The 14,805-nt window shown below is 41.9% G+C and overlaps 1 protein-coding gene across 1 annotated transcript in view; it reads right to left on the bottom strand.

Moving 5' to 3' along the window:
- Positions 1–13,037, bottom strand: part of LOC138852481 (protein O-linked-mannose beta-1,2-N-acetylglucosaminyltransferase 1-like) — a 42,490-nt gene extending 29,453 nt beyond the window's left edge. Inside the window, exons 1-5 of the mRNA XM_070083461.1 lie at positions 13,015–13,037; positions 11,982–12,213; positions 10,387–10,543; positions 9,585–9,715; positions 1,312–1,524 (exon numbers count right to left, since the gene is read on the bottom strand). Coding sequence (XP_069939562.1) covers positions 1,312–1,524; positions 9,585–9,715; positions 10,387–10,543; positions 11,982–12,213; positions 13,015–13,037 — 756 coding nt within the window. The remainder of the gene's footprint in view (positions 1–1,311; positions 1,525–9,584; positions 9,716–10,386; positions 10,544–11,981; positions 12,214–13,014) is intronic.
- Positions 13,038–14,805: the final 1,768 nt, after the last annotated feature.

Raw genomic sequence — 14,805 nt, 5'->3', positions numbered from 1 at the left:
ACTACCCGAAATGCACAGTATGATAGTGGCTGTCTTTTGTGCCTAACAATATTTTATTATATATAAACTACATTACCTGTATACTGCAGAAAAGAAACAAATTATTCGTATAAAAGAATCACTTGCCGTGGCTTCCGACCCGTTACAGGATTCATTAGAAATTTTTGTTCAGAATTTAATAGACTGATGGAATACTTCATTCCATGTACCTTCAGTCATGTAAAAACAGTCATTATATAATGGTCATCCAACTAAAGAAACATTCGTAGATGCTACTACTATGCAGTTTTGTCTAGGCTATAAAATATACAGTATATGTGAATATAAATGTGAAAAATACAGATAATTAATTTATAAATTAACTTAAAAATCACATAGTCCATCTAAAATGAATTAAACAATCATATCCCAACTTCGTCTAATGTCAACAGTTCATTATTAATGCCTTGAGTCCTGGAAATGGGAAGTACAATGCCTGCACTTTAAAGGAGGGGTTTGGGATATTGGCAGTTTGGAGGGATATGTTGTGTATCTTTATATGTGTATGCTTCTAGACTGTTGTATTCTGAGCACCTCTGCAAAAACAGTGATAATGTGCGAGTGTGGTGAAAGTGTTGAATGATGATGAAAGTATTTTCTTTTTGGGGATTTTCTTTCTTTTTTGGGTCACCCTGCCTCGGTGGGAGACGGCCGACTTGTTGAAAAAAAAAATAAAAAAAATAATAATGTCTTTATTTCTACAAGTACATGTACAAATTATACAGGCCTAGCTAACATCAGTGACATACTACTATATAGAAAGGAGCTTGTTATGCAGAGCACTCAACGCAAATTAGGTTAATTTTGTCCCCAGGATGAGATCCACACCAGTCGACTTATATCCAGGTACTTATTTTACTGACAGGTAAACAGACACAGCAGTTGTCTTAAAGAAACACGTCCTAATGTTTCCACCCGTACCGGGGATCGAACCATGGACCCTAGTGTGTGAGTTGAGTGCGCTAACATGTGGTTTAGCCACATGAAGGGTAGGGCTCATTATTGGGATTTTAATATGACTTTCTAATTTCTTAACTATCGCTGATTCTCAACAAATAGCTTGTAATAATAATTATCATCAAGTTAGCTAGGTCTTTACATAGACTAAATCTTATGCACAGGTATTATAGGTCATAAAAATAATTTGTTTTTAAAATTTCAATAATGTATATGGTTATTATATACAAAAGTGACATATTGGGATGACATATCCTAAGATATCCCTACAACTGTGTCCGACACTACCAAGAGGAGTATCTCATCAATACTCACGTAGGATGTGATCGAAGCCAGTCTCCCAGGCCGGAGGTTCTTTAGGGTATCTATTAGCTCGTGATCCACCTTAAAGTCCTCAGTGTTGAAGTAGGCGGCCAGGGTGGTAGTGTGGGTGTAAGCGTTCAGCACCCTCAGATAGATCCCCGAGTAGGGTATCAGCTGCACTAACTGGCCTCTTTCGAGCTGACCGTCTACTTTCTGCCACACCAGCTGCAATAAAGTAATCTATTTGGTAACTACACACAAAATAGAATATTTTAATGAATATTCATATTGCCTAATAGCTACTTCAACCCCTCAGCTGTCCAAGGACAGTTACTTCAACCTCTCAACTCTCCTTGGACAGTTGAGAGGTTATTTCTAGAGAGGGTTCTGGGAGTCAATGCCCCCGCAGCCCGGTCTGTGACCAGGCCTCATGGTGGATCAGGGCCTGATCAACCAGGCTATTACTGTATGACACTCTTCAGGTCGCTTGTTCTATCTAGGAGTTTACCTGGAGTTTACCTGGAGAGAGTTCCGGGGGTCAACGCCCCCGCGGCCCGGTCTGTGACCAGGCCTCCTGGTGGATCAGAGCCTGATCAACCAGGCTGTTACTGCTGGCTGCACGCAAACCAACGTACGAGTCACAGCCCGGCTGATCAGGAACCGACTTTAGGTGCTTGTCCAGTGCCAGCTTGAAGACTGCCAGGGGTCTGTTGGTAATCCCCCTTATGTATGCTGGGAGGCAGTTGAACCGTCTCGGGCCCCTGACACTTATTGTATGGTCTCTTAACGTGCTAGTGACACCCCTGCTTTTCATTGGGGGGATGTTGCATCGTCTGCCAAGTCTTTTGCTTTCGTAGTGAGTGATTTTTGTGTGCAAGTTCAGTACTAGTCCCTCTAGGGTTTTCCAGGTGTATATAATCATGTATCTCTCCCGCCTGCGTTCCAGGGAATACAGGTTCAGGAACCTCAAGCGCTCCCAGTAATTGAGGCGTTTTATCTCCGTTATGCGCGCCGTGAAGGTTCTCTGTACATTTTCTAGGCCGGAATATTGCTGCACACTAACAGCGCCTTTCAAGGCAAGTGAAAATGCTGACCTAGAAAATGTACAGAGAACCTTCACGGCACATGTAAGTACGATAAAACACCTAAATTACTGGGAAAGTTCGAAGTTCCTCGACTTGTATTCCCTGGAACGCAGGCAGAAGAGATACAAGATTATATACACTTGAAAAATCCTAGAGGGATTAGTACCAAATTTGCACACGAAAATCACTCCCTATGAAAGCAAAAGACTCGACAGGCAACATCCCTCCAATGAAAAGCAGAGGCACCACTAGCATGATAAGAGACAACACAGTAAGTGTCAGGGGCCCAAGACTGTTCAACTGCCTCCCAGCATACAAAAAGGGGATTGTGCAAGAAAGGTATAAAATACCGACAATATGAAAGTTAAGACACATGTGCAACATCTGGATATCTTTATTGTAGTAGACGTTTCGCCATCCAGTGGCTTTATCAATACAGATTCTAGGACATAATAGGAAGACAGTAGAACTATATACAAAAGATGAGGTAATCAGTCCCTCGGCCTTGGAGTTAGTGTTCACAGCATCGTGGTGGAGGAGAATCTGGAGCAAAGACAAGAAGACTGGCGGTTTATATAGGCGTCAGTGGATAGGGACGGGCAGCAGACGAGGGCAAAGTCACTGGTAGGCGGGATTCCCCAGTGGAAGTAGGTCCTTCCCAAAGAGATGGGTTAGTTGCAGCAGCCGTGAAGGTCTTGTAGATGTCCTCTGAACCAAGATTCCATGATGTTGCAGTGGGGAAGGACCTACTTCCACTGGGGAATCCCGCCTACCAGTGACTTTGCCCTCGTCTGCTGCCCGTCCCTATCCACTGACGCCTATATAAACCGCCAGTCTTCTTGTCTTTGCTCCAGATTCTCCTCCACCACGATGCTGTGAACACTAACTCCAAGGCCGAGGGACTGATTACCTCATCTTTTGTATATAGTTCTACTGTCTTCCTATTATGTCCTAGAATCTGTATTGATAAAGCCACTGGATGGCGAAACGTCTACTACAATAAAGATATCCAGATGTTGCACATGTGTCTTAACTTTCAAAAAGGGGATTACCTATAGACCTTTGGCTGTCTTCAAGAAGGCGCTGGACAGATACCTAAAGTCAGTACCTGATCACCCAGGCTGTGGTTCGTACGTCGGTTTACGGTTGAAGTCAAGTTTTGTAAATTGGTTAAAGCTACACATTCAGGCTTGTATATATATATGTGGTAGAATTACGGACAATATGTAAAGTAAAAGGACACAAGTGCAACTAATGTGACATTTTATTGTGGCAACGTTTCGCTCTCCAGGAGCTTTATCAAGCCGTTAAAAACAGTACATGGACCCAAGCATAAATTTTATGCATATAGGAACTACATGCACAAATTTTATGCATGTAGGAACGATAACTTGAACAACGCCTGCGTACAACACCGAGATTCCACCAATCATCTCATGAAATTCAGGGACGCCCAATTAGTGATCAAAGAAACTAGTTTCCACAGACGTAAGTGCCTTGAATCATCACTTATAGCTGTTTCTAATACAATTAAACAAAAAAAAAAAAGCCAGCTTCACCATCTCTGAAGTCTTAGCAAGAATCCTCCTGACAACAGTAAACCCTGAACATCAAAATGATATACAATACCGACAGGTTGGTAGGTAAGACACATAGGCAACAGTTAGGCAACTTTATTCCGAAACGTTTCGCCTACACAGTAGGCTTCTTCAGTCGAATACAGAAAATAGGCAGGAACAGTAGAGATGTGAAGACGATGTAATCAGTCCAGACTTCAAGGGTGATGGACTGATTACATCGTCTTCACATCTCTACTGCTCCTGCCTACTTTCTGTATTCGACTGAAGAAGCCTACTGTGTAGGCGAAACGTTTCGGAATAAAGTTGCCTAACTGTTGTGATGAATGGTTTGAAAAACCGACAAGTTGAAGATTAAGACACTTATGCAGCATATGGGAATCTTTATTCAGGAAACGTTTCGCCACAGTGGCTTCATCAGTCCAATACAAAGAGGAAGGCGTAAGGAGAGGAGGAGAATGAGGTAATCAGTCCCTCAACCTGGAGTCGATGTGTTCAGTCCATCAATCTTGTAGAATGTACAGCATAGGGCCGTAGACGTGGCTTATATACTGTAGTGAGGTGACGTGAAGCAGATGGAGGCGTGGTCATAGTGGTACCATCCACTAGTCGAAGTAGGTCTTCGTCCAAAGGTTGAACAAGTGTTGAAGAATTCTTTGTAACAAGACCCCATGATGCTGCCGTGTCTGACAGTTGTGATGAATGGTTTGAAAAACCGACAAGTTGAAGATTAAGACACTTATGCAGCATATGGGAATCTTTATTCAGGAAACGTTTCGCCACACAGTGGCTTCATCAGTCCAATACAAAGAGGAAGGCGTAAGGAGAGGAGGAGAATGAGGTAATCAGTCCCTCAACCTGGAGTCGATGTGTTCAGTCCATCAATCTTGTAGAATGTACAGCATAGGGCCGTAGACGTAGGTTGAGGGACTGATTACCTCATTCTCCTCCTCTCCTTACGCCTTCCTCTTTGTATTGGACTGATGAAGCCACTGTGTGGCGAAACGTTTCCTGAATAAAGATTCCCATATGCTGCATAAGTGTCTTAATCTTCAACTTGTCGGTTTTTCAAACCATTCATCACAACTGTCAGACACGGCAGCATCATGGGGTCTTGTTACAAAGAATTCTTCAACACTTGTTCAACCTTTGGACGAAGACCTACTTCGACTAGTGGATGGTACCACTATGACCACGCCTCCATCTGCTTCACGTCACCTCACTACAGTATATAAGCCACGTCTACGGCCCTATGCTGTACATTCTACAAGATTGATGGACTGAACACATCGACTCCAGGTTGAGGGACTGATTACCTCATTCTCCTCCTCTCCTTACGCCTTCCTCTTTGTATTGGACTGATGAAGCCACTGTGTGGCGAAACGTTTCCTGAATAAAGATTCCCATATGCTGCATAAGTGTCTTAATCTTCAACTTGCCTAACTGTTGCCTAGGTGTCTTACCTACCAACAGTAAACCCTGCCATCACATAGTCTCTCCTGTTAATACTACACAAACACATTACAGAGAATGAACACTGAAACAGACCTTCTCTAATTCAACCTCTACTAGAAATATTTGGTTAACCTATTATTTTTATGCTACCCAAGTAATAGATTTTATATCCTTTTACTCATGTGCAAGTTAATTGTTCTACCATATTGTATCACTACTACTACTACTACAACTTATATCACTACTACTACCACTAACACTGCACCTCACTCTAAGCCTATATATACCCTCTGTGTCCATGTACTGTTTGTAACGGCTTGACAAAGCTCCTGGAGAGCGAAACGTTGCCACAATAAAATGTCACATTAGTTGCACTTGTATCCTTTTACTTTACACATTCAGGGTTGCTTAGTAAAGTTTTCCTCTTTTCCTGGTGACATGTATAAGTAAAAGTCACAACTACAGTGGTTCAAACAATTCACAGTTAGTTAAGACACATGTGCAACATCTGGATATCTTTATTGTAGTAGACGTTTCGCCATCCAGTGGCTTTATCAATACAGATTCTAGGACATAATAGGAAGACAGTAGAACTATATACAAAAGATGAGGTAATCAGTCCCTCGGCCTTGGAGTTAGTGTTCACAGCATCGTGGTGGAGGAGAATCTGGAGCAAAGACAAGAAGACTGGCGGTTTATATAGGCGTCAGTGGATAGGGACGGGCAGCAGACGAGGGCAAAGTCACTGGTAGGCGGGATTCCCCAGTGGAAGTAGGTCCTTCCCAAAGAGATGGGTTAGTTGTAGCAGCCGTGAAGGTCTTGAAGATGTCCTCTGAACCAAGATTCCATGATGTTGCAGTGTCTGACAAGTTGTGCAAGAAAGGTATAAAATACCGACAATATGAAAGTTAAGACACATGTGCAACATCTGGATATCTTTATTGTAGTAGACGTTTCGCCATCCAGTGGCTTTATCAATACAGATTCTAGGACATAATAGGAAGACAGTAGAACTATATACAAAAGATGAGGTAATCAGTCCCTCGGCCTTGGAGTTAGTGTTCATAGCATCGTGGTGGAGGAGAATCTGGAGCAAAGACAAGAAGACTGGCGGTTTATATAGGCGTCAGTGGATAGGGACGGGCAGCAGACGAGGGCAAAGTCACTGGTAGGCGGGATTCCCCAGTGGAAGTAGGTCCTTCCCAAAGAGATGGGTTAGTTGTAGCAGCCGTGAAGGTCTTGTAGATGTCCTCTGGACCAAGATTCCATGATGTTGCAGTGTCTGACAAGTTGTGCAAGAAAGGTATAAAATACCGACAATATGAAAGTTAAGACACATGTGCAACATCTGGATATCTTTATTGTAGTAGACGTTTCGCCATCCAGTGGCTTTATCAATACAGATTCTAGGACATAATAGGAAGAGAGTAGAACTATATACAAAAGATGAGGTAATCAGTCCCTCGGCCTTGGAGTTAGTGTTCACAGCATCGTGGTGGAGGAGAATCTGCTACAACTAACCCATCTCTTTGGGAAGGACCTACTTCCACTGGGGAATCCCGCCTACCAGTGACTTTGCCCTCGTCTGCTGCCCGTCCCTATCCACTGACGCCTATATAAACCGCCAGTCTTCTTGTCTTTGCTCCAGATTCTCCTCCACCACGATGCTGTGAACACTAACTCCAAGGCCGAGGGACTGATTACCTCATCTTTTGTATATAGTTCTACTGTCTTCCTATTATGTCCTAGAATCTGTATTGATAAAGCCACTGGATGGCGAAACGTCTACTACAATAAAGATATCCAGATGTTGCACATGTGTCTTAACTTTCATATTGTCGGTATTTTATACCTTTCTTGCACAATTCACAGTTAACTACCGAACCTTATTTCTGGGCCAGTAGTCCTTTTGTAGTGTTCCTCCATTCTTATGTTCTTATGTTAATGGTCCAGGACAAACCGAAACGTAACGTGACTTATGGAAAAAGTGACATAATCAGTAGACTAAAAGATGTCGCTGCTTGACTAGGCAGCTGCACAAATTTTCTTTGACAACAACATTTGTACGGAGATCTGTCTCCAGTCACATGCAACGTATAGTTGTGGACACAGCCAGGGCCACAGAATATTATTTTCTCTTATAGTTAGACTATCCAAAAATACAACCATTTAGAGAGACGCCCAAACAAACCGTATAGGAAATGGCAAATCACTTCATTTTTAATGATAAGATACCTGCAATCTGAAGACTGTACCCACATTTTGCATCGCACTGATGAATGAATGAGTTGTAACTGTCTAGAAAATTATCAGTGTCTGCATTGTTAATGATAAGATATTTGAAATTTTGAGACTGTATCCACATATAGCAATGGGCAAAGGATTAGCCCCATGATGAGACTTGTATGAAATGACTGTAATATCTAAAATAGCCAATGACAGAAAGATTAAGTGTGACTAATCTTGACCGTCTTGTGCTACCGCTCACAGTATGTGAGGGTGTGCAGTAAACAGTCGGTCAGGCAGCTCAGTATGTGAGGGTGTGCAGTAAACAGTCGATCAGGCAGCACAGTATGTGAGGGTGTGCAGTAAACAGTCGGTCAAGCAACACAGTATGTGAGGGTGTGCAGTAAACAGTCGGTCAGGCAGCACAGTATGTGAGGGTGTGCAGTAAACATGACTCACGAAATCGTAATGACACGATTGCAAACAAACCATACCACGGGTGGGGATAGAACCCGCGATCAGTCTCATAACTCCAGACCGTCGCGTTAGCCACTGGACCAGCTAGCCTATGCTAACCTTCCTATGGTGTAGAAATATACCTAGTTGGACGAATCTTTTTGTGGCTAGCTGGTCCAGTGGCTAACGCGACGGTCTGGAATTTTGACTCTCTGATCGCGGGTTCTATCCCCGCCCGTGGTATGGTTTGTTTGCAATCGTGTCATTACGATTTCGTGAGTCATGTTAACGGCTTTGAGGGGACTTGAGCTAGAGTTCGTCACGGCCACGCTAGCTGGAGATTCGTCTGTAAAAACTTGCATTTGTGGTCACAGTGGTACCTATGCTAACCTTCCTATGGTGTAGAAATATACCTAGTTGGACGAATCTTTTTGTGGCTAGCTGGTCCAGTGGCTAACGTGACGTCTGGAGTTTTGAGACTCTCTGATCGCGGGTTCTATCCCCGTCCGTGGTATGGTTTGTGCAGTAAACAGTCGGTCAGTCAGCACAGTGTGTGAAGGGTGTGCAGTAAACAGTGTCGCTGAGGCAGCACAGTATGTGAGGGTGTGCAGTAAACAGTCGGTCAGGCAGCACAGTACGTGAGGGTGTGCAGTAAACAGTCGGTCAGGCAGCACAGTATGTGAGGGGTGTGCAGTAAACAGTCGGTCAGGCAGCACCGTATGTGAGGGTGTGCAGTAAACAGTCGGTCAGGCAGCACAGTATGTGAGGGGTGTGCAGTAAACAGTCGGTCAGGAAGCAGCACAGTATGTGAGGGTGTGCAGTAAACAGTCGGTCAGGCAGCACAGTATGTGAGGGGTGTGCAGTAAACAGTCGGTCAGGCAGCACAGTATGAGGGTGTGCAGTAAACAGTCGGTCAGGCAGCACAGTATGAGGGTGTGCAGTAAACAGTCGGTCAGGCAGCACAGTATGAGGGTGTGCAGTAAACAGTCGGTCAGGCAGCACAGTATGAGGGTGTGCAGTAAACAGTCGGTCAGGCAGCACAGTATGTGAGGGTGTGCAGTAAACAGTCGGTCAGGCAGCACAGTATGTGAGGGTGTGCAGTAAACAGTCGGTCAGGCAGCACAGTATGTGAGGATGTGCAGTAAACAGTCGGTCAGGCAGCACAGTATGTGAGGGCGTGCAGTAAACAGTCGGTCAGGCAGCATACAGTAAAAAAAAAAAAAGTACAGTAGTCAGTTTCCCTTCATATTTGTGAGTTAAATGTGTAAGTAAGTTTATTCAGGTATGCACAAATAGTTACATAGATTATCATACACAGCAGCATATGTGTAGAGAACTTAGGATAATCCAAAAAAGTCAGATAAAGTGACTTATTTCCATTGGGGTTAAGCAGACTTTTTCAATTAAAGAAATTTAGTTAAAATATATCATAGTAAATTGCTTGCCGAAAAGCTGGAGAAGAGATGAAGCAGCAAGAGGTACTGACGGTGGTGTTGTCGAGGTGGATGGCAGACTCCAGGAGAGCGGATCTCAGACTCAGGTTGACCAGGTGGGGCGAGACCAGAGGTGCCAAAGACCACTCCAATGACACTTTTACTGGCTTCAGTGTCTCATCATCTGCGCCACAAGCACCATACTATTATACATAACTCGCTAACACTGAAATATTTAAAAAATAATTTAATATTGTTCATTTTAAATGACCTTAAAATCTAGCTTCCATATCTTTTTTTATCGTTGTCTGCACCGCTCCATGGTTTGAGGGTTCTTGATCCTAGGAATTGGAGCTACCCTACCTTTTCTCGGATTAAACCTGATTACCTCCCATTCATTCCCCAAGCGCTGTACAGACCACCTAGGGGTTTTAGCGCTTCTCCATGAATAAATAATAATCATGGCCTTTTTCCACAGTATGATATAGCTGTATGAACCTACTAATATAACATAGATATAAATAGCAATAATAATTGTTAGAAGAGCTGAGAGTTAAAATTAGTTTATTAGCCATGCCGCCTGAGCGGCTAGTTTATTGTGCACCTCACGCTCATCCTGCGAGCGGTAGAGTAATAAATTAGGATTACAGAGGTTACAATGGGTCTTTGTCAGACCCCACTGAAAACTGTGACATCACAAACAATAATAGGGTTTATTATGCACCCCATACCCATCATGTAGGCGGTAATCAAAAGATTACAGAGGTACACCTGAGAGGTAGACAGACGGAAACTAAAGGTAAGTGGAAGAACTAGAAACGTGGGAAGTGTACTTCATAATACCTGTCTACCTACCTCTGATATCTTCGATGGTGATGTTGGTAAAATTATTTTTGCTGACGGACCAAGAGCCACCGTCAGTAGTTCCGAAGCTGTAGGTAATGGAGTCACCGTCCCGCTTCAACTCCAGCTGCAGCGGAATGTGTCGAGTACCCACCACAACCTCGCTCACCTGCAAAAAATTTGTCACATGAACCCTGGTCACCACACACACTACAAGACGGGGCCTCTGTCACCACACACTACAACACGAGACCTGTGCTACCACACACAACATGAGACCTGCCACACTTGTCACCGCACATCATGAGAGGAGTTCAGTGCCATCCCATACTACTATACGAAACCACTGTCATCACATTCAACACATGACTCCTGTCAGCACAAAATACACTACATTCACCACCAATACACTAGTCAAACGACCGCACACACCCATTACTACGTTCACAACAACAGAACTAGTAATGACGCTAGTAGAGGAGCTTGATCTAAGTAAAGCAATGGGATCGGACAACGTATCTCGATGAATATTGAGTGTTTTCAGCCATTTACTGCAGACGAGGCAGCTGCTAGAAAACTATTAGTATAGTCCCTACAATGACATACAAGAGGCTCTTGAGCTGTATGCCAGTATTTCTGGCATTTATATTATTAAAGGTTTGTAACATTGTAAAAAGGATGCACTAAGTCATGTAAAGTGGCAAGGATTTGTCAGCAAAATTAGAACGGAATTAAAATGCCAGATCCTGTCTTACAAATTAACTAGAATTCTACAAGTTATATATAAAACACTGAAGCTCCTGAAGAGGGTACCTTTGATACCAATGAAGGGCTATTAAGGTGCTGTATGACTCCTGCTGGTTTAGCGCTTCCCCTTTATAACATATAACAAAACAAAGACAAGGATGGGTGGAATTCTTCTTTTTGAATTGCAAGAAAGTATTTGACCCAGAACATCTCAAAACTAGAACAAGCAAGGACTCATCCAGTGGATGAGTCCTTGATAAACAGAAGACAAAATATGGACTATAAAGGGAAAAAGACATGAAGAGAAGAGAACGAGTAGGGTCTCACGAGAATCAGTACCTGCTCCGCTACTGTTCCTAATACAAGTACAAGAAGACCCCGCTTATACAGCAGGTTAGGTTCTGGGCTACCGCTGTAAAGCAAAAATAGCTGTGAGGTGAATCATAGCCTTTTTTTCACTTTCAAATACATATAAAAGCCTGGTATCATGTTTACACTATCAGATATTAAATGAGCAATATAACTAGGCCTAAAAAATGTATATACAGTACACATTACTTATGTTAAAATATTTTTATCCTTGGCTTATAGCGAGTGGTGAATATGTTTACTGTAGGAAGTCTGAATAAATGAAGAATGAGTATAACTGACAACTGCTGCATTAGTGGAACACTGTAAAGGGAAGCGCTGTAAAGTGGGGCCCTCCTGGAAATGATCAATCATAAGTCACGTGTTTGTCTATATTTATTGACAAAGTAAAATTAGCAGGGCGGATAAGAACAAACGAGAACAGAGAGAGAACCCGCCTACACAAATCAGTAAGAACCCTTCACACTACCACACTCATATCCCAAACTCACCCTTCCATTATCATCTGCTCGTATGAGAGAGCCGGAGAACTCTTCCAGTGTGATATCAAACTTCTTCAAGCTGTCTTCATCAATATCCATGGTCTTAGTGGTGTTAAAAGTGTCAGACAGAGCTATAGTAAGGTTGACGCTGACGAGACGTGACCTCACAGCCACCTTCAACCACCCAGCAGACACCAGCAGCAGCAGGCACGGCAGGAAAACTTGATTTAAAGGCCACTTTCTTCCAATGAGGGAAAAAAGTTTTATGTAAATGTGTTAGTCAGTTCTTATCATCTCAGTGCCACTCTGTGAGAATTGTCAAGTTCCATTTTTAGTTTCCTATATACAATTAGACTGTCCTGTCTACCCGCGAGCACGCAGAATTTACCTCCGGCGCCGTCACCGCTTTAACACTCTTACTTATTTTCTGGCCTACGGCTCCACCATTAACACAGACTTCCTCTGACTTTATGTTAGCAACAGCTTTACCACACCTACTTTGATAGACAGGTAAAGTAACTTATTATATAATACACTTCATAAATTCTAGTAAGATTAGGTTAGGATGTTAGTTTAGTTTTAGTGTTAATTAAAAACATGTATATCAAAAGTTTTCATTATTATGATTGACAATGTTTTTATATTTTCACTGTTTTTCTCCATGTTTCTCCTTCACTCTCCTGATCATTAAATACTAAAGAAATAATCCCGTCACGGAAGATTCCATAATGTCTTATGAGAAGCTCTTAATCTAAGGAATTTGACCTGTGCTCCCCTTCCTTGGATTGAACCTGAATGCCTCCCATTTCCCCCAGGCTCTGTATGACCCCTACAGGTTTAACGCTCCCCATGGATGTAGTAGTAATAATAAAGAAATAGTATTTTTGAAAAAAAAACTATTGGCAGTCCAGTCAATTACAGTAAGTAGACAGCTGCTGCTCAAAACTCTATCTGAAACTAACATATTCTCACACATAATTCATGACACGTTAATAATAATAATAATAATAATAATAATAATAATAATGTGTCCACAACTTACCGGGATGCTGTAGAATAAACCATTATGAATCCTACTTTCAAAATTCTCATGGCCTTATTTTAATTTTCAGTGCCTCATATATAATCCATTGCCTTATGAACTACGGAGACTTAACAACACACTGGCTGAAACCAATATAAGGAAAGTTCATGGGCAATAACCATGAGTGGACAATTTAGACAGTAAGTATCCTAGGCACACATCACCAGCCTCCATCACCAAGGAGCCACACAACACGTACAGGAAAAATAATTTTAAATTCGTATATTAGGTTGCGTTCCCAGATTTGTAATAAATTTAATTATTAAATAGCATACTAATTCATAGAATAATAGCAACACGTAATTCATAGAATAACGAAGTTACATCATATATTCTATAATATCAGAAAAGACTAAACTATTAAGTTTCAAATATTAATCGACTTCTGGTGGTGTGGATGACGTTGCTTGCCCCAGGTCTGCCACGCTCTGCAGCCCCAGTACTAGGACTTACAGTGTAGTAAGAGTAATATGTGGTTCTCCTCTCTCTCTTAATATCTTCAAAAATTTTCAAAACTTCAGTACAAGTGTATTGAGTTAAATACAATTGTAGTTTCCTCAAACATTTAAAATGACAGTCTTTGTGTTGCGTCTACACCTCGACGACCTTGAACTATTTTTGACCTGGTGTCCTCATTACTGTCTCTACATCTGCTATATCATGATTAAGTAGCACTATTCAGACAATTTAAAGAAATATTCAAGTTTTGATTGAATTTAACAAATAGAAATGTCGCACTCATTTAATCCAGGTTAATTAAACATAATGTACATTTTATGTATCTAACATCTGTGTTCCCTCAAGAACAATATAAAAAAAGAAATTTTGTTTTTATGTACGATAAACCTAAATAAAGATTTAATTACATAGCTTTAGAACTCAAGTGGAATGCTTGGTGACATCATTGTCTCGTTTGTGAAGCCCATACTGCGTGCTAAACCCATGTGGGTCATTCAGCGCGATGCAGACGACCTCCTACCTTCCTAAATGTCATATAAGTCAAGTTAGCTGTATTTGTGGAATGACCCGTGTGTCCATGCTCCTTCTCCATAGAATAGTTAATACACGTAAAAGGGGTTTCTTACAGTTCTTGATGAACACAGTTTCCCCGAGTCTGAGCCTGGAGCAGAGTGCATGGCCATGTCATTTATTGCTTTTTCAAAGTCCTGTGGCGTTAGGATTATATCAGAAATTCTTGAATTGACCAAATTTGGAGTCTCGGTCATAAAAATTGCATTTAGATTGTCGACCCTTAGTCCGATTGCTGCTAACTAACGGCGCTGTTAGTAAGATACTGGGAATTTAGTATCTTACTAACAGAAACTCAGCTCCATTATTTGAGGAATACAAAACTGAAACTAAAGAAATGCAACTTACCACTATCCAAGGTGTTATTAGCAGGCAGACACAGGTATGGTTCCTTTCTAGTGATGTAACTGTTCAGTGAGGTCTGAAAAAGACCTATTGTGACCTCTGTAATCCTGTATTTTTACACTAGTTTAATATCTTTATTGTGCACCTCATATCCGTCCTGCTGAGATTTTCTGTGGGAGTCTATCACTACAACTGCACTGTTATATTTTCTCTCATTGCCCGGCCGACATTTACATACACAGTGTCGTACACCTGGGCCTTTTATCTGACAGAAAACCAGATAATTTAAAATTTGTTGGATCCCCCATTTGCAGTTTCATATCATTAAGGCAACTACGTTTTTTGAAAGTGCGTTGTGATCCTTGGTCCAGTAAT

The sequence above is a fragment of the Cherax quadricarinatus genome, chromosome 9 (assembly GCF_038502225.1).
Source record: "Cherax quadricarinatus isolate ZL_2023a chromosome 9, ASM3850222v1, whole genome shotgun sequence".
NCBI classification, from domain to species: Eukaryota; Metazoa; Arthropoda; class Malacostraca; order Decapoda; family Parastacidae; genus Cherax; species Cherax quadricarinatus.
The sequence above is the reverse complement of the archived record's forward strand: the minus strand, read 5'-3'. Positions and strand labels throughout refer to the sequence as shown.